Source organism: Elephas maximus, chromosome 22 (assembly GCF_024166365.1).
Source record: "Elephas maximus indicus isolate mEleMax1 chromosome 22, mEleMax1 primary haplotype, whole genome shotgun sequence".
Classification (NCBI taxonomy): Eukaryota; Metazoa; Chordata; class Mammalia; order Proboscidea; family Elephantidae; genus Elephas; species Elephas maximus.
Genome location: NC_064840.1, coordinates 20,326,092 through 20,346,050, shown reverse-complemented (window position 1 = coordinate 20,346,050; position 19,959 = coordinate 20,326,092). Strand labels below are relative to the sequence as shown.

Sequence of the window (19,959 nt, the reverse complement as noted above, 5' to 3'; positions counted from 1 at the left end):
AATTGGGGCAAAATTGGGCAGAGCCTCGAATGTTGAGCCCAGGAGCTTGGACTTTATTCTGAATCCCATCCAGTTCCCCGTGAATCCTTGCGTGTAGCTGGAGGATGGGTTAGGAAGAGAAAGAGCTCTCGACGGAAGGCGTACTGGAGTCCCCATGTTGGGGAAGCAGCCCTGACCACCCTGCCTCCCGCAGAACCGCCATGAGATGCTGGCCGTGGAGCCCATCAATGAGCTACTGCGGGACAAGTGGCGCAAGTTCGGAGCTGTTTCCTTCTACATCAGCGTGGTCTCCTACCTGTGCGCCATGGTCATCTTCACCCTCACTGCCTACTACCAGCCACTGGAGGGCACTGTGAGTGCCATGGGCCCGGCAGAAACTGGGGAGGGCATTGGGCCGGGCCCCCCAGGACTGGGCATAGCCCAGCCCTCCTGGGTCCCCTGTATGACGGACTGGGGAAGAGTTAGGAACAGGATGGGGAGTGCTTCCAACACCCAGGGGTGGCTCTGAGCTGGGAGGAGACCCCACAGCCAGTCCAGGGCCAAAAGGATGAGGGAAGAGACTCCATACTGGAGCTCAGGGTGTTGAGAGACGTCTGGATCTGGGGCCAGATGTTGGAGGGGCTGGGTGAGGACCTGTGTGCCCTCTGTTCCCCAGCCGCCATATCCTTACCGCACGACAGTGGACTACCTGAGGCTGGCTGGCGAAATCATCACCCTCTTCACTGGGGTTCTGTTCTTTTTCACCAATGTGAGTGCTTGTCTCCCAGATACCACCCACCCTGCATGGCCTTTTTTCCTCCTTTTTTTCCACCTTCTCTTCAAGGTCCCTAACCAAACCAAACCTGTTGCCGTCAAGTCGATTTGGACTCATAGCAACCGTATAGCATAGAATGGAACTGCCCCATAGGGTTTCCAAGGAGCAGCTGATGGATTCGAACTGCCAACCTTTAGGTTAGCAGCCAAGCTCTTAACCACTGTGGCACAAGGGCTCCTCCAGGTCCCTAGATAGTGCAAATGGTTTGCCTTCGACTACTAACCTAAAGGTTGGCGGTTCGAATCAACTCAGTTATGCCACAGAAGAAAGGCCTGGCAATCCGCTTCCATTTAGATTGCAGCCACGAAAACCCTATAGAGCATTTCTACTTCGTAACACATGGGGTCGCCACGAGTTGGAATTGACTCAATGGCAATGGGTTTGGTTTTGGGTTTGGTCTCTTCTTCCTGGAGTCCGTGGGTGGTGCAAATGGTTAACACACTTGGCTGTTAACAAAAAGGTTGGCAGTGCGAGTCAACGCAGAGTGCCTCGTCAGCAAGTCCTGGTGATCTGCTTCTGAACAATCAGCCACTGAAAGCTCCGTGGAGCACAGTTCTGCTCTGAGACACACAGGGTCGCCACGGGTTGAGGCTGGCTCAGTGGCAACTGGTTCTCTTCTTTCTTCTCCTTTTCCTCTCTTTCCTCCTTGTGTCCTTCCTTCTCTTCACCCACCTCCTTCTCCAACTCTGTATTCTCCTTCTCTTCTGTCTCTTTGTCCAACAGGTCACTGTACCCCACTGTGTCCTCCCTTCTTCCAGCCCTCCCTCCCTGCCCCCACTCTCCTGCTGACTCCCCTGCTTTCTCGGGCCTCCTCCCTTCCCCAGATCAAAGACTTGTTCATGAAGAAATGCCCTGGTGTGAACTCTCTGTTCATCGATGGCTCCTTCCAGCTGCTCTAGTGAGTAAATGTCCCTGGGCCAGCGGCTCCTGGATGAGGAAGGCAGGGTTGGGCTAGCGGGTCATCCTGACTGGAGCAGGAGGTGACTCTCTTCAGAGGGAATATACCCAACCCCTGCAGCTGTAACCCGAATTCAGGACAAGACAAAGGCCAAGCAAAATGGTCTTCTGGTTAAAGCAAGATTCTGGCTTGCTGGGGGGTTACCGTATATACCATCGATAGGAATAGGGTTCATTTCTTATGCCAGTAATTGATTGCTAATGTCTGTCTACCCTGTCCTGTTGAGAAGAATCTTGAGGCTGTGTTTGCGTTTAATGGGAAGGAGAGCTGAGATTGATGAGTGATGACTGCCTAGGGCACAGGATAAGGGGGTTGCCGCATGTGCACCACATCTTTTTCTATTTCCCTTAGAATGAAATTTACTTAACCACAAAATCTCTCCTGAACATCCCTGAATCTCTCTCTAGCAATTCCAAAGTGTGTCTCTTTGGGATCTTGTAGGCCTTCAGGGCCATTACACACACTTTTAATTGCCAATTAATAGAGCATCTTGGTTAACAGGCTCCTGGATAATCTAGCTAATCCACTTTATTTCTCTTCTGGGGGTCTAAAAGGACATCCTGATATACAGGAGGGCTTGGGGGCATATCCCCCCCCACAAGGCCTCATGGTACCCTCTCTGTTTTGGCCCCCCTCATGGCCTTTGCTGCTCTGTAGCTTCATCTATTCTGTGCTGGTGATTGTCTCAGCGGCCCTCTACCTGGCGGGGATTGAGGCCTACTTGGCCGTCATGGTCTTTGCCCTGGTCCTGGGCTGGATGAACGCCCTGTACTTCACCCGTGGGCTGAAGCTGACGGGAACCTATAGCATCATGATCCAGAAGGTACGGACGGGGGACCCTCTGGACCTGTGTGTCCCTGCAAGGAGCCACACGTACCAATGTACGTCTTACCTGTGCAGATGGTACCCGTATATCTGAGGGTTGGAGGCCTTGTGGGGGCAGCAGGAAGGTCTGGGCATTGGGGGTGGAGGGGGGAAGGGTAGACGTAGAGAGCAAATTTGGGCTGGAGGAGTGGAGAGAATGAGAAACCATGTGTCTCGTCTTGGCCTTTTGGGTCTTTAGATCCTCTTCAAAGACCTTTTCCGCTTCCTGCTCGTCTACTTGCTCTTCATGATCGGCTATGCCTCAGGTGAGCTCTGGGTGCCGAGGTGAGACTGGCGGGGGCGGTGCAAGGCCTGGGGCAGGCAGCATCATGTGCTGCTGATACCGGCCAGCATTTGCTGAGCTCTCACTGTTTGCCTGGCACTGGGCTAAGTGCTTTACCATCCCTGCCTCATTTGATCCTTCCAATAAGCCTGTGAGGTAAGTACCTTTATTATCCCCCTTTACAGGCACAAAAACTGAGGCTTAGAAAGGTTAAATAACTTACCCAAGTTCAAAAGCTAGTAAATGGTAAAGCTGGTGTATCAGCTATTTAAAACAAACAAATAAACCTTTTGCCATCGAGTTGATTCCAACTCATAGTGACCCTATAGGACAGAGCTGAACTGCCTCATAGGATTTCTAAGGAGCTGCTGGTGGATTCCAACGGCTGACCTTTTGGTTCGCAGCTGAGCTCTTAACTACTGCACCACCAGGGCCCTGTTAGCTATTTAAGCCACCCCAAACTTAGAGGTTTAAAAAGACCACCATTTATTATTGCTCGCAAGTTTATAGGTCACCTGGTTGGTTCTGTAGACAGAGGCCAGGTTTGGCTGATCTCAGCCGAGTGCCTGTGTTTGTGGTCAGCTGGTGGGTTGGCCATGGGCTGACTGGCCTAGCTAGGGTGGCCTCATTTGGGGTGACTTTGCTCTCTTCCACGTGGCTCTCATCCTCCAGCTGGCTGACCTGAGCTTGTCCACCTGGTGTCCTAGGGCTCCAAGAACTTGAACTGAAGTCAGTAAAGCCACAGTGTCACTTCTGCTTCCTTCTTTTGGCCAAAGTAAGTCACAAGGCCAGCCCTGACTCAAAGGGCAGAGAAATAGACACATTGCAAGGGTAAAGCCACTTTGCAAATAGGGCAGGGGGAAAGACTGGGACAATTTTTGTAATTGATCTACCAGCGTGGGCCTTTTTTTTTTTTTTGAGCCCAGAATTGGCCCACTCCACGGATGCTTTCTCCGTGATGTCATTATGCTGAACTGAGGCATGCTGGGGCCTCAGTGGCACAGACCATGGAGGAAGGACCAGAAATGGGGCAAGTGACCAAGACACTGGACTAATCCCCAAGGGTGTGTGATCCGCCATCCAATGCCTGGTGTCCACAGGGGAGTGGCCACCTCAGGCTTGACCAGGCCATGTTCACATTTCAGATTCTGCACAGGCAGCAGGAGTCTGGTGGTGGTGATATTTTAACCCAGATAGTGCTGAGGGAATAATCTGTGAGGGTCATTTTAGAGAAGTGGGTCTCTAGCCTTGGCTGAGGAGATAGGGGCAGGGTACAGCTACCCTCTCCCAGGAATAGGGCCGTGAAGAAGAACTAGACAGAGTGTCAAGGGCTCAGCAATAGGTTGGGACCCAGGTTAGGAGTCTAGTCCTACTGTAGCCCTAATTATAGAAACTGAGGTAGAAGCTAGGGGCTTAGTCAAAGGAGCAACCTAGGGGGCAGCCTGGTCCCAGGGCTTCTCTTGCCAGGGTATGCTAGATCTGCTAGATTGGGGTCTGAGGCTGACGTAACAAACATGGCACATTCGCTGCTGTTCCCCACTTTTGTGTCCATGGAAGACATTGCTAATGGATCACAGAACTATCTTTCTGATGAATACAAAGTCTCAGAATCCTTCAACATAAGGTTTCAATGGCCACTGTACAACTGAACAGCGTTAGCTTGAGTGAGGCATTGGTGATTCAGTGGTAGAGTTCTCACCTTCCACGCAGGAGACCCGGGTTCGATTCCCAGGCAAAGCACCTCATGTGTAGCCACCACCTGTCTGTCAGTGGAGGCTTGCACGTTGCTACAATGCTGAACAGGTTTCAGCAGAGCTTCCAAACTAAGACGGACTAGAAAGAAAGGCCTGGTGATCTACTTCTGAAAATCAGCCCATGAAAACACTATGAATCACAACGGTTGGATCTACAACTGGTGGTGGGAATGGTGCAGGACCGGACAGTGTTATGTTTCGATCTGTTGTGCATGGGGTCACCATGAATTGGGGCCAATTTGAAGGCAGCTAACAACAAAGCATATGAGTTGAAACGTGTTTACCATCTCTGGTTGAAGGCAATATAATTCTACGCCCCACTGATCAAAGGGGCTGAGCCTCCTCCTGCTCCCTGCCCTGGCTGGTTTTGAGTCAGGTTGTTGCCGCTAAACTGTGTTGAGAAGGACTCTGAAGCATCATCTGGGCTTAGTGGGAAGGGATGAGCCCTGTGATCAACTTGAGATGTCTGAGGGGGCGAGACTGTTAGAGACCACAGCTTTGGGGACAGTCAGGACTGATACCTGGTTTCTACTTCCACCTTTCCTCTCTGACCTGGTGTGGATGGGACACAAGAGTGTGAGAGACAGTCTGCCCCGGGGAATGCTGGGAATGAGAGGTTAGGTCAGGGTTTCTCACCCTTGGCACTCTTGGATCATTCTTGGTTGTGGGGGCTGTCCTATGCATTGCAGGATGTTGTTAAGACTGAATTGTGTCACCCCAAAATATGTGTTGGAATCCTAACCCCTATACCTGTGGATATAATCCCATTTGGGACTAAGGCTTTCCTTGTTATGTTAATGAGGGCCTATCCGTGTAAGATGTGTCTTAAACCCACTCACTTTTGAGACATGAAAAGAGCAGATTCAACACAGAAGCAAGCAAGCACAGATGAGATAAAGATAGATGTCATGTGGAGACCCCTAAGGAACCAAGGATCACGAGGGTTACAGAAGCTGAGACAAGGATTTCCTCCCAGAGCGGCCAGAGAAAGCCTTCTTCCAGAACCGGCACCCTGAATTCAGACTCCTAGCCTCCTGTTTGCTATAGCCATCCACTTGTATTTCTGTTACGGCAGCACTAAATGGCTGAAACAAATGTTGAGGAGCTTCTCCAGGCTCTACCCAAAGAGCCCTGGCGGCGCAGTGGTTAAACGCTGGGCTGCTAACAGAAAGGTTGGCAGTTCAAACCCACCGGCCATTCTCCAAGAGAAAGATGTAGCAGTCTGCGTTCATGAAGATTTCAGCCTTGGAAGCCCTATGGGGCAATTCTGTCCTATAGGGTTGCTGTGAGTTGGAATCGACTGGATGGCAGTGGGGTCTAGCCTCTGCCCACTATATGCCAGTAGCATCTCCGCTCCCAGGTGTGACAACCAAAAATCTCTCCAGACATTGCTGAGTCTCCCTGGGGGCTGGTGGGGTAGTGGTTACCCCTGGCTGAGAACCACTTCTAGACCCTGTATGCTTCTTCCTTGTCAGCAAGAGTCTGTGGAAACAGCATGGGTGTTGGGATCAGGAGGAGCTGGGGTCCCGCCTCGGCTTGCCCTATTAGCTGGATAACCTTGGGTCAGTGCTCTCGCCTCTCCAGGCCTCAGCTTTCCCCTCCATAAAATGGGAATGATGCTGTCCACCTCTTCAGCACTCAGTGGATGCCACCCCCATCCCTCCCACAGCCCTGGTCTCCCTCCTGAACCCTTGTGCCAACATGAAGGTGTGCAACCAGGACCAGACCAATTGCTCAGTGCCCACCTACCCCTCGTGCCGCGACAGCGAGACCTTCAGCACCTTCCTCCTGGACCTCTTCAAGCTGACCATCGGCATGGGCGACCTGGAGATGCTGAGCAGCGCCAAGTACCCCGTAGTCTTCATCATCCTGCTGGTCACCTACATCATCCTCACCTTTGTACTGCTCCTCAACATGCTCATTGCCCTCATGGGGGAGACGGTGGGCCAGGTCTCCAAGGAGAGCAAGCATATCTGGAAGCTGCAGGTGAGGCCCCAGACACCCTGCCCCACTGGGGGTACATCATACGATGCAGACTGGCAGCCAGCGGACTAGATTTGGCCAGCAAAGATAGTTTCTTTTCTGGCTCACCATCCTTTTGGAAAATTTAAAGCCACATTTAAAAGTCAAGAGATTTCATATAAAAATCCCGATTTCTGGCCTTGTTTTGAAAAATTGGAAGCCCCGGCAACACCAGACTCATATTCCTGCCTGGTGGCCACCAGGTGGACTGAGAGGCTCCCGTTGGACAGGGCATCCCTGGTTTGTCCCACTCCCCACCCCTCCCTAGTGTGCCCCACACCGAGTGGTGACTGCTGTATATGTGTCGTGAGACTTGGGCCATGGTCTTTCTGCATCTGATCCTTCTGGCCGCACTCATTTGCTTTTCTGCCAGGCACCTGTTTCGGGGGCATTAGGGGCCACAAGGCCTAGTTCTCTGCCCACCTTGGCCCGTGCGCCATTAGGGCAGCAGGCATGGAGTTGGGGGAGGGTCACTGATGGCCCACCCTGACCTTTCTCTCCCTGCAGTGGGCCACCACCATCCTGGACATCGAGCGCTCCTTTCCCGTGTTCTTAAGAAAGGCCTTCCGCTCCGGAGAGATGGTGACTGTGGGCAAGAGCTCAGATGGCACTCCAGACCGCAGGTGGTGCTTCAGGTGAGGCGGGGCCAGAGGTGGACCAGGACCACCATTGGGGCGAAAGGGGTGAATGGGGTGAATGGGCCCCCTGCTGCTTCCTCTTACGTTTCTGTCCATTGCAACTTTGGGAGCCTTGAAGGCCCAACCGGAGTTCGGTTCCACTGTGTGATCTTGTGCAGGTTGGGTCTCTTCTCTCAGCCTCAGTTTCTGCATCTATGGAATGGGGACAGCGATAGCACCACCTCATAGGCCAGTGCCCAGCGCATGTTGGGACGCCCAAAATGGCAGCCTGTGTCAGTCATCGGCCCCTCGCTCAGGGAAGATGGAGCTGTGGAGGCGGGTACTGACTTAGCGTATCCCTTTCTTTTTTAATTTATTTTATTTTTGTCGTTGTTGAGAATATCCACAGCGGAACATTCACCACTTCAACAGTTTTCTACATGTACAATTCAGCGACATCGATTTCATTCTTTGAGCTGTGCGACCATTCTCACCCTCCTTTTCTGAGTTGTTCTTTCCCATTAACCTGAACTCACTGCCTCCTAAGTTTCCTATCTAACCTTTCGAGTTGCTGTTGTCACTTTGATCTCGTATAGATAGTTCTTAAAAGAGTACATCAGAGCATCGCTTTCTATCGCCCACACGCTGGCTGGGCTTTGGTGCCCTGGCTGATGTGGGGAAACCAAGCCATCAGCAGCTCCCAGGGCTTGGGGCATTCCCCTGCCTGACTGAGGGGCCTTGTACAGACTGCCTCCATCTTCCAGATGCATGGGGAATGGCAGCTTCTTCAGGGAAGCCCGTGGTGAATCATTTCGTTAAGACGAGTCATTCGTTGTAAAGCGATTGCCAGTGTAGCATATAAGTCTAGCGTTCAAGTCAGGCAAGACTGGGGTCCAATCCTGACTCTGTAACTTACCAGCTTTGTGACCTTAGCTGAACAGTTTAGCCTTTTAGAGCCTCAGTTTCCTGATCTGTAAAATGGGAATAGTGAATGTTTTACTTACTTTGCTGACATGTAGCAATTGCTCAAAAAGTGGAGGGTGTATGAAAATACAAAAAATTATTTTAAAAAATGCAAATGGTATGGAGCCATTTTGGGCCCAGGAGGCGAGAACTGACTTTACCAGGGAGTCCAGGTGGCACAAGTCATTAAGCACTTGACTGCTAGGTAAAAGGTTGGCAGTTCAGGCCTGCCCAGAGGCACCTCAATGCCAGTTAAGAACAACCCAGGAACAAGAAGTAATAGCACCAAGAAGGAGAGTGTGCTAGGGAGCCTGGAGCAGGAAGGCTGCCCGGGGGTGTACGGGGGGTGCCTATCTTGGCAGGGGGCACCCCCGACCCTTTTCTCTGGCCTCGCCAGGGTGGATGAGGTGAACTGGTCCCACTGGAACCAGAACTTGGGCATCATTAACGAGGACCCCGGCAAGAATGAGACGTACCAGTATTACGGCTTCTCGCACACTGTGGGCCGCCTCAGGAGGGGTGAGTAGAAGGGAGGGTGGGGTGGAGGGGAAAGACGGGCACAGAGGGGAGCCCTGGTCCATCCTTAACACTAACTTGCTTTAAGCAATCCCGTCCCCTCTCCAGGACTCAACGTCCGTGTCTGTAGAATGGGAGGATCAGGTGGACTGGCCACTAAGTTTCCTTGCATGCTTGTGAATGGCTGGGGTAGCTCACCTTTGCGGATAGGAGCTGCAGTGGGGCGGGGAGGCCAGGGTCCTCGGCCTTCTTGCGATGGCGGAACCCCTTCTGTTTTCTCACTAAACCATAAACGAGGGTGGTGTGGTACAAAGGGTATGGATGTTCAGGCCCTTCAGACCCAAGCTTGAATCCTGGTTCTTCCATGCCCTTCCTGGGTGTTCCTGGGCAGGTGCCTTGCCCTCTCTGAACCCCCGTTTCCACCTCTGTAAAATGGGAATAATAATACCCCCTAAGCGTTCAATATGTGCGTGCACTCTCCATCTCCCTGACCCCTCGCTCCATTGCACCCACTGCACAGATCGTTGGTCTTCGGTGGTACCCCGCGTGGTGGAGCTGAACAAGAGTTCGAACCAGGATGAGGTGGTGGTGCCTCTTGACACCATGGGGAATCCCAGCTGTGACAGCCACCAACAGAGTTACCCCCCCAAGTGGAGGACCGACAACGCCCCCCTCTAGGGTCTGTGGGCCAAGGTCTCTGGCCTTCAGCACTCCCCATGCCCTCTGCCCACCCTTTTCTAGTCCAACTGCATTTCAGCCACTGCTAGGGGGAGTCCGCCTGACCCCCAGAGGGGAGAGCTGGGCAGAGCTGCTACAAAGGCCCCAGGACCCTTTGCCCTCAGCTCCGCCTCCCCACCTGGAGCTGGGGGTCCTGGCCGCCTGTCTCACTCCCATGGAGTCACATTTGCTGGTGCCAGGGCTCCCTGCCCACAGGGGCTCCACCCCTGCCCCCACCTCACCGTTATTTATTTGCTCAGCACTCGGGAAAGCAGCATGGCCCTGCCCCCAACGGGGGCCTGGCAGAGACCTCAGGACCCCTTTCCAGGTGTGCTACCTGGCTGAGTCCCCAGCCCCAACCCGTGCCTTGGGCTACACATACTGCCATGTCAGCCACATGGTGGCTTTGCTGAGAGGCTGGGGCCCTGGGGTGGGACCACACCTTCTATATGTTCTGTAGAGTATCTGGGACTTGTCGGTGCTCAATAAATGTTCACTCATAGATGGTGGAGACGGTGGGACCATGGTGGTGGGGGTGATGGTAACAGGCAAAGGGATGCAGCAAGGAAGATGGGAGAACTAGGAATGCCTGTGGTGGAGGGGAGGAGAAAGGGAGAGAACAAGGGTCAGAAGTGAGAACCAAGATGGTGGGTAGGGTCGTGGTGGTGGTGGTGGTGGCTGGGTTGGGAATGGTTTTAATGGTGGTGGCCTGAGGGATGGGGTGAGAATGGAGTGGTGATGGGAAAGGAAAAGATGAAGGAAATGGGGAGGAGAGTGTGCTGGTGGGGAGATAGTAATGCTGGTGGGGAGATAGTAATGCTGGTGGGGAGATAGTAATACTGTGAGAAGATAGTAATGCTGGTGGGGAGATAGTGATGCTGTGAGGAGATAGTAATACTGATGGGGAGAGTAATGCTGTGAGGAGAAAGTCGTGCTGGTGGAGAGATAGTAATGCTGTGAGGAGATAGTCATGCTGGTGAGGAGATAGTCATGCTGGTGAGGAGATAGTAATGCTGGTGGGGAGGTAGTAATGCTGTGAGGAGATAGTCATGCTGGTGAGGAGATAGTCATGCTGATGAGGAGATAGTAATGCTGGTGGGGAGATAGTAATGCTGGTGGGGAGGTAGTAATGCTGTGAGGAGATAGTCATGCTGGTGAGGAGATAGTCATGCTGGTGAGGAGATAGTAATGCTGGTGGGGAGGTAGTAATGCTGTGAGGAGATAGTCATGCTGGTGGGGAGACAGTCATGCTGGTGGAGAGATAGTAATGCTGTGAGGAGATAGTCATGCTGATGAGGAGATAGTCATGCTGGTGGGGAGATAGTAATGCTGGTGGGGAGATAGTCATGCTGTGAGGAGATAGTCATGCTGGTGAGGAGATAGTCATGCTGGTGAGGAGATAGTCATGCTGGTGGGGAGATAGTAATGCTGTGAGGAGAGAGTGATACTGTGGGGAGATAGTCATGCTGGTGAGGAGATAGTCCTGCTGGTGGGGAGATAGTAATGCTGTGAGGAGATAGTAATGCTGTGAGGAGATAGTCATGCTGGTGGGGAGACAGTAATGCTGGTGGAGAGATAGTAATGCTGTGAAGAGATAGTAATGCTGGTGAGGAGATAGTCATGCTGGTGGGGAGATAGTAATGCTGGTGGGGAGATAGTCATGCTAGTGAGGAGATAGTCATGCTGGTGGGGAGATAGTAATGCTGTGAGGAGAGAGTGATACTGTGGGGAGATAGTCATGCTGGTGGGGCGACAGTCATGCTATTGGAGAGATAGTAATGCTGGTGCGGAGATAGTAATACTGGTGGGGAGATAGTAATGCTGGTGGGGAGATAGTAATGCTGGTGAGGAGATAGTCATGCTGGTGGGGAGATAGTAATGCTGGTGGGGAGATAATAATGCTGTGAGGAGATAGTAATGCTGGTGGGGAGGTAGTAATGCTGTGGGGGGATAGTCATGCTGGTGGGGAGGTAGTAATGCTGTGGGGGGATAGTCATGCTGGTAGGGAAATAGTAAGGCTGTGAGGAGCTAGTAATGCTGGTGAGGAGATAGTAATGTTGGTGGGGAGATAGTAATGCTGTGAGGAGATAGTAATGCTGGTGGGGAGGTAGTAATGCTGTGAGGAGATAGTAATGCTGGTAGGGAGAAAGTAATGCTGTGAGGAGATAGTAATACTGGTGGGGAGATAGTAATGCCATTGGAGAGACAGTATACTGGTGGGGAGATAATAATGCTGTGAGGAGATAGTAATGCTGGTGGGGAGAGAGTAATGCCATTGGAGAGACAGTAATGCTGGTGGGGAGATAGTAATGCTGGTGGGGAGATAATAATGCTGTGAGGAGATAGTAATGCTGGTGGGGAGGTAGTAATGCTGTGAGGAGATAGTAATGCTGGTGGGGAGACAGTCATGCTGGTAGGAAGATAGAAATGCAGGTGGGGAGATAGTAATGCTGGTGGAAAGATAGTAATGCTGTGAGGAGATAGTAATGCAGGTGGGGAGATAGTAATGCTGTGAGGAGATAGTAATGCTGGTGGAGAGAAAGTAATGCTGTAAGAGATAGTCGTGGTGCTGGTGGGGAGATAGGAATGCTGGTGAGGAGATAGTCATGCTGATGGGGTGATAGTAATGTTATGAGGAGCTAGTAATACTGGTGGGGAGACAGTAATGCTGGTGGGGAGATAGTAATGCTCTAGAGAGAGAGTAATGCTGATGGGGAGATAGTCATGCTGGTGGGGACATAGTAATGCTGGTGGGGAGGTAGTAATACTAGTGAGGGGATAATAATGTTGGTAGAAGTAGTAGGGTTGGACAGGGACACCCATTCTGAGGGGGATAGGGAAGCTATTAGGGGGGTAGGAGAAGAGCAGGCACGGAGGGGACATTAGTGGAGATGAGTGAAAGTGAGAGTGACCATGGGAAGGAAGAGGTGAAGATTGGATTGTTGATGGTGTTTGTGAGCTGGAGTGGGGAAGGACTTATGGTGGTGGGCTGTGGGTGGGCGATGGCCCTCCTTGGGTGCCTGCCTGCCTGTTTCCCTCCATGGGCCTGTGTCCCATCTGGTCTTGTGGATAGCTTCTGAGGGCACCCATTCACGTGGGGTTATACTTGTTATTGCCAGTCCAGCCGCCAGGCAGCTCCTGGCATGAGGAGGGGGGATCCCCGCAGATACCACCTCTTGCTGCCTCCACCCTGGACCCAAGGAATCTAGAGCTGGTAGAAGCTGAGAGTTCCTGGGTCTTGGCTCAGGTTGGGGGTCTTCTGTCCCCTCTAAGCTTCGGTGGAGAAGAGTGTGGGTCTTTGAGGACCCGGCAAGGGCAGCTCTCGGAAGAGCACTGGGCTTGGAGTCTGTAGAGCCAGGTTTGCACCCTGTCTATCCCCTGTGTTGTTTTGTGAGAACTTTGGTCGAGTCACTTTCCCTCTCTAGGGCTGCCATGTCCTCATTCTGTTAGAGGGTAAGAACTCATTGACACCAGGGATGTGAAGGATAGGTAGGTATGGACAGCTATCTGCCAGTGACTCAGCTCCAACTCATGCCCATTCCTCAGGTTCAAGTCCATTATTGTGGCTGTTGTGCAAATCCATCTCCCTGAGGGTCTCCCTCGCCCTCACTGGCCCTCTACTTCATCAGACATGATGTCCTCCTCATTGATTGCACTAGTACTCTGCTTCCCTACCCCTCCCTTTGTCTATACCCTTTTCCATGTAACTTTGTGGTATCCTTCCACTGCGGGCAAAGAATATTCCCCACCCCTGTGTGTTGGGCTTGACCATGTGGCTTATTTTGACCAATGGGATGTTAGCAATCGTGAGAAAGATGTGCCTGAGCTACCCCCTAGAAACCCTGGTGGCATAGTCGTTAAGAGCTACAGCTGCTAACCAAAAGATCGGCAGTTCAAATCCACCAGGCACTCCTTGGAAACTCTATGGGGCAGTTCTACTCTGTCCTGTAGGGTCACTATGAGTCAGAATCAACTTGATGGCAATGGGCTTGGTTTTTTGGTTGAACTAGCCCCTGGAGGAGGTTGAGAGACCTCTAGAGCAAGCCAAGTTGCCCCAGGCAAGCCCAGCCAAGAGCAGAGGAAACCCACAGATGCATGGGAAATTTGTATGCCACTGAATTTTTTTTTTTTAAGTACAGGCAGCAATTTGGAGACAATAGCTAGTATATACAGAGTAAAACCAAAAACCAAACCTGTTGGTATAGAGTTGATTCTGACTCACAGTGATCCTATAGGACAGAGTAGAGCTGCCCCATAGAGTTGCCAAGGAGCACCTAGTGGATTTGAACTACCGACCTTTTGGTTAGCAGCTATAGCACTTAACCACTATGCCGCCAGGGTTTCCTTATACAGACTAGAAACCAAAAAGCAAACCTGTTGCTGTTGAGGCAATTCTGACTCATAGAGATCCCATGTGTTACAGAGAAGAACTACCCCATAGAGTTTTCTTGCCTGTAATCGTTAGGGAAGCAGATTACCAGGTCTTTCTCTAGCAGAGCAGCTGGGTGGGTTCAAACCCCACCAACCTTTTGGTTAGCAGTTGAGAGCTTAACCATTGCGTTATCAGAGCTCCTTAGTAGTCTAGTGCAAACCGTTTGCAGCACCCAGGCACCTTACAGATACTAGCAGAAGAGGTGAACAGAACCTAGGCAGGCCAATAAAACCAGATGTCCACTGTGTTCCACATATATCCTTTGCCATTGAGTCGGTCCTGGCTCACAGTGGCCCTATAGGACAGAGTAGAACTGCCCCGTAGGGTTTCCAAAGCTGTAATCTTTACAGAAGCAGACTGCCACATCTTTCTCCTGTGTAGCAGCTGGCGGGTTTGAACTGCTGACCTTTCAGTTAGCAGCCGTATGCTTTAACCACTGTGCCACCAAGGCTCCTTATTCCATATATAGAGTCCGTATTATAGATGATGACACTGAGGGTCAGAGAGGCACCTGGCTCGTAAGTGGTGGAGGTGGGATTTGAACCCAGACATTCTGACCTCAGAATCCATGCTGGAGAGGAAACACTGATCCCTGAGGGGTGAGAGGTGATGAGACCAGGCGCTTCTGCAGGTAAGGCCCTGGTTGTTACCTGCCACTTTTGCCAAGCCCTGAGACTGTAAGCTCTTCTTTAGAACCTTCTCCCTGTGATCACACCCTTAACTTTATTCCAAGAAGGATTTCTTTTTATGTGCATGCATGTGTATTTAATAATGATAAAGCACTTGTATGTCATATTTGACAGGAGGGCTTTTTTTTTCCCTCCAAGTTTAAAGCACTAGTGGGAAATAATTAGTGCTGCTGGAGTCAAAAATAAAGGGGGCCCCATCAGAAAAGACAGTCTCCGAAACCCTCAGATCTTAATTGAACAATTACCTCTTATGCCTGTGAATAGTTCATTATTACAGGCCCTGTTATTATTAGCTGTTATTATTGTTTTAGATGAATGCTGGGTTTTTTTTTTTTTTTTTTTGATCAAAAGCCGTTTTCAACTAAACGGTTCCTCTTTCAACATCTCCCACTGCAACAACCTTGTAGTCAGCAGTCAGTCTCCATGCCTCACCCAGATAAGGGCATGCTCTCCTCATTTCTGTTGTCGGATGGGGTGGTTAAATGCTCCAGGCCTCTGTTCGTATTGTCACTAATTTTTGACTCCCTGGTGAAATCATTTACATGAGAATCAAACACCTCCCACCTTTTATTTTTCAGGAATCCAAAGTCATCGGGGGTAACAGGGAGATCTTTGTTCATCCCAAGCTTTTGAGATAGAAACAAAGGAAGGGGGATGAGGGAGCCAGAAGGTCCCTAGGTGACAAAAAATGGTTAAGTGCTCCACTACTAGCCAAAAGGTTGGCAATTTGAATCCACGCAGATGTTCCTTGGAAGAAAGTCCAGGTGATCTGCTTCCCAAAAAAATCAACCAGTGAAAACCCTCTGCACACGTGGGGTTGTCATGAGTCAGAATTGACTTGATGGCAACTAACAACAACAAACAAAATAGAGGCGGAAGATAGGATGGGAGGGGCTTTGGGGCAGCTAGGCATTTGGGCAGTGGAGACTCAAGCCCTGGAAGGGAGCGGAGGATCAAGGGGCAGGAGGTTGGATCAGGAGAAGCCAGGCTGGGAGGTTTTCGTTCTTGGAATCACAAAAAGGACGAGGTAAATGAGCATGGGTAAGGCATCGACCATGTGTTAGGCATTGTGTGGGGTGCTTGGCATTCCTATTTCTGGAACCACATGCAGGAAATTCTGTGTTTGGGCCTCCCAGCAGCCATAGCCTCTCTTCCCATATCCCCCACGCCTGATTTTGTTCAGGGCTCTCCACTCTGCTCCGCATAGCTGTGGGCTTCCCTGAGCCAACCACTGTGGCTCTATTTCCCTTACTAGGTGTGGGTGTAGGCAAAGCCATGTGACCCAGGGCAGACCCATGAGGTAAGAGGGTGTAACGTAATGCTATTCAGCTATATGCATGTCCTCCTAATGGAGTCAGCTTTGCTCTTCCCCAAAGCAGCCTGGGGATGAACTCGGGATGGACTCGGGCTAAGGTTCAAGGCCAGGAGAGGCATGACTGGGCCAGCGGCCAAGGCTGAGGAATGCCTTAGCAACAAGAAGAAAAACATCTGGGCCTGACGTGAAGTTCCTGGGAACGCTGGCTGCCCACAGACTGGGGAGAAAAAAAATAAGCCTTAGTTCCAGCTTGAATGGTGTATAAGCTTGTGTCCCCTGCTAGGCGGTTGTGCAGTGCTCAACTGGTCTAGCTGCTGCCCTGGGCTGAATGTCCCCTAAGTAAGCTCCTCAATAAACAATATGTCATGATTACTGGTTCCGGAGTCTTTCTTTGGTCTCTTGGTGACATGGCCGACCTTGAATCCAGGTGCCACTGGGTTGTTACACAACAGAGGGAAAGTGGGGTTGCAACAGGCTGAGGTGGGGTTCTGGGAAAGATTTGTTGGACCATAATGTAGTGGGCTCAGTAGTGCTCCCCCAAAATCCACATCCACTCAGAACTTCAAATGTGACCCTATTTGGAAAATGGATCTCTGCCGATATAATTAGCTAAGGATCCAGATGAAATTGTACTGGATTAGGGTGGGTCCTAAATCCAGAGACTGGTATCCTTTTAAAAAAAGCACACACAGAAACACAGAGAACAGGGTGATGTGAAGATGGAGTTAGAGATAGGAATAACACGTTAAGCCAAGGATTACCAGGAGCCACCAGAAGCTAAGAGGCAAGAAGGATTCTTTCCTAGAGCCTTCAGAGGGAGTATGGCCCTGCCAACACCTTGATTCAGACTTCTGACTTTGAGAAGGAAACCCTGGTGGCGTAGTGGTTAAGTGCTACGGCTGTTAACCAAAGGGTTGGCAGTTCGAATCCACCTGGAGCTCCTTGGAAACTCTATGGGGCAGTTCTACTCTGTCCTATAGGGTCGCTATGAGTCAGAATGGACTCGACGGCACTGGGTTTGGTTTCATTGGTTTTAACTTTGAGAACTGCGAAAGAGTAAAATGGGCTCAAACAAGAGCAATTGTGAGGATGGTGCAGGCAGGAGGCAACGTTTCATTCTGTTACATATAAAGTTGCCATGAGTGGGAGCTGCGGTGGATGGCAATTAACAGCAACAATTTGTGGTAGCTTTGTTACAGGAGCCCATGGCAACTAATACACATAGTAAGAGAAACATAGAGACTGTCTTCTCCTTTGCTGGATATTGTCAGGTCTGGATGTGATGACTGGAACTGTAGGAGCCATTTTGTGACCATGAGGGGGCTTGGCAGAGCAGAAAGATGATGGAAAATTTGTGGATCTTTGATGACACAGGAGACCCTGGTGGTGTACTGGTTAAGTACTATGGCTGCTAACCAAAAGGTCAGCAGTTCAAATCCACCAGGCGCTCCTTGGAAACCCTCTGGGGCAGTTCTACTTTGTCTATAGGGTCACTATTAGTCGGAATCGACTTGACAGCAGTGGGTTTGGGTTTTTTGTTTTTTGTTGTTTTTTTTTTTTTTGGATGACACAGTTGAGCTGCCAAGTTAACCAACCCTGGGGCAACCTTAGGGCTTCTTATGATTATTAGACAGAATACATTTTCCTCCTCATGTAAATAAGTTGAGTCAGAGTTTTCTGTTAGTCAGAATCATGCAAGTATGGATTTTATCTTCATTTTACAGATGAAGCAAGTGAGGCCCAATGAAGTAAACATACCCAAGGACACACAGCCCGGACATGGGGAAGCCAGGATTTGAACTCTGTCATAGGAGGAGAATCTTTCAGGGAATGGCAGAATTCTTTGTTTTACTTAGCATTTTGACCTTTCCAAAGCACATCCATGTTCTAGTTCTCCACAGCACCAGGCTGTGCTGGTTTCTCTAACAGGTGAAGACAGGGGTAGATTGGGATGGACCTGGAACTTGAACCCAAGCCCCTTCTCAGCACCCCAAGGTCCTCAGTGCCACCAGAGAGTCCCCCTGGGTCTCCAACCTCCCTCATTAATGAACCCATTGGATTGGGGTGGGGCTGCTGAGGTCCTGAGATTGGCCACCAGGGGCCGCTGTGGTCACATCCAGGGGCCTCTTCAGAGGTGACCTGAGGGAAAGATTCCCCATCGTACCCTGAGGCTGTAAGACTCAGGAAATGCCCCCCCAAAAAGGAGAAAGTCTGGATCCACCTTGGGAAGCCCCAGTTCTAGGACAAAGTTGCTGTGTGCCCTCAGGCAAGTTGCTTCCCCTCTCTGAACCTCAGTTTCCTCATTTGCAAAATAGGGATACTCACCCCTCCTTCTCAGATGAGGGCTTTCTCTCTCTTCTTGAGAGTCTTCTTCCTCTTTTGGGTCTAGTTCAATATGGTGGATAAAAACCAGTTCAGATATGGTGGCCTTAGAAGCAAGGCCCCGTGACTCCAGGTCAGGCTTGAGCCCTAGGTCTTGCTCTGCTACAAACTCATCCCTACTCTTTGGGCCTCCGTTTCTCCAGTTACAACACGAAAGCTTGGACTTAGTATTTCCTAAAGTCTGGTTTGTTCCTCGGGATGTGTTAATAAAAAATTCAGTGGTCAAAAATGTTAGGGGAATGTGGGGTCAAACAAAGCTGAAAGGATATCTCCCTGCAGAACTTTTCAGAGCCTTGAATATGCTAATGTGATTTGTGCATCTCCAAGAGGGGGGATATTGTTTCTCAAACTCTTTTGACCCAGAAACTCACTCTCCAACATGCAAATCTTTGGCAACTGCTGGACTAGGTGACCACAGCACTGGGGGACTAGGTGATGATAGAAATGAAAGACTAACTTTATGGCAGGACTTCCAACCGGTTCATTCTGGTTAGAACCCCTGCTGATAAATTTGTATTTCTACGAAGTTTCCAGCCTGATGCTAATGATTCAGCACAAGATATACTGAATTAGAATCTACCTGTTAACAAGAGCTCCAGGTGATTCTTACATAATACACAAGAATCACCTGGGGATCTTGTTAACCCGTAGAGGTGGAATCCTTAGTTGACATCAGCTGGGAACTTGTTGGAGCCCTGGCAGCACCCAGTACCCAGTACCATCGAGTCAATTCTGACTCACAGTGACTCTATAGGACAGAGTAGAACTGCCCCATAGAGTTTTGAAGGAGCACCTGGTGGATTCGAACTGCCGACCCCTTGGTTGGCAGCTGTAGCACTTAACCACTACGCCACCGGGGTTTCCCCTGGCAGCACGGTGAGTGGTTAAGAACTAAGGCTGCTAGCCAAAAGGTTGGTGGTTCCAATCCACCAGCTGCTGCTTTGAAACACTATGGGGCAGTTGTACTCTGTCCTGTAGGGACCCCTATGGGTTTGGGTTTTTTGGGGGGGAACTTATTAGAAATGCAAATTTCTCTGCAGGGATTGGAGCTGGAATGAACCAGTTCGAAGCCCTGCTTTATGGAGCCTCCTTTATGCACTGGGCTCTGTGCTATGCCAGGGCTTTGAGCTATGCCAGGGCTTTGATCACCTGTCATAACAGGCAAGATTAGCCCCATTTCACAGTTGAGAAGTAGGTGTCTCTGAAAGGAGGGATCACTTGCCCAAGGCCATATGCTCACGAGGGGCAGGGTAGGATTTGAACCAGGACTGTTTGATGCTGTAAACACTAGGCCCCACTGCCCTTGGGGGTCCCTCTAACAGGATAATTTCCTGTCAGCCTGATCACCCCAGGCCTTCAGATCTGAAAATTGAGGCTCAGACAGGCCACACAAGTTGCCCAGGGTCACACAAGGGGTCAGCGGGATCCTGAGGCCAGTTTTCTGCCTCCTCCCCTCTCCCTTATGGGCTCCACTTCCCACTTCCCTGGTCCTTTAAGAAAGCTGAAACTGTGCAGGCCTAGTTCAGTTCGTATGCGCATGGAGCCCTGCACAGCCCCGGCTTCAGCCAAGCCAGCTGAGTAGTTGCTGGGCCCAAGTCAAGTTCAGGGGTTTGAGCTGGACTCCCGTGTTCCC

At 50.7% G+C, this 19,959-nt stretch overlaps 1 protein-coding gene across 1 annotated transcript in view; it reads left to right on the top strand.

Moving 5' to 3' along the window:
- Nucleotides 1-10,020, top strand: part of TRPV4 (transient receptor potential cation channel subfamily V member 4) — a 28,573-nt gene extending 18,553 nt beyond the window's left edge. Inside the window, exons 7-15 of the mRNA XM_049865816.1 lie at nucleotides 194-352; nucleotides 656-748; nucleotides 1,639-1,712; nucleotides 2,430-2,595; nucleotides 2,836-2,902; nucleotides 6,343-6,659; nucleotides 7,203-7,330; nucleotides 8,673-8,794; nucleotides 9,312-10,020. Of these exons, the coding sequence (XP_049721773.1) occupies nucleotides 194-352; nucleotides 656-748; nucleotides 1,639-1,712; nucleotides 2,430-2,595; nucleotides 2,836-2,902; nucleotides 6,343-6,659; nucleotides 7,203-7,330; nucleotides 8,673-8,794; nucleotides 9,312-9,469 (1,284 nt within the window). The 3' untranslated portion in view covers nucleotides 9,470-10,020. The remainder of the gene's footprint in view (nucleotides 1-193; nucleotides 353-655; nucleotides 749-1,638; nucleotides 1,713-2,429; nucleotides 2,596-2,835; nucleotides 2,903-6,342; nucleotides 6,660-7,202; nucleotides 7,331-8,672; nucleotides 8,795-9,311) is intronic.
- The last annotated feature ends 9,939 nt before the right edge of the window (nucleotides 10,021-19,959 follow it).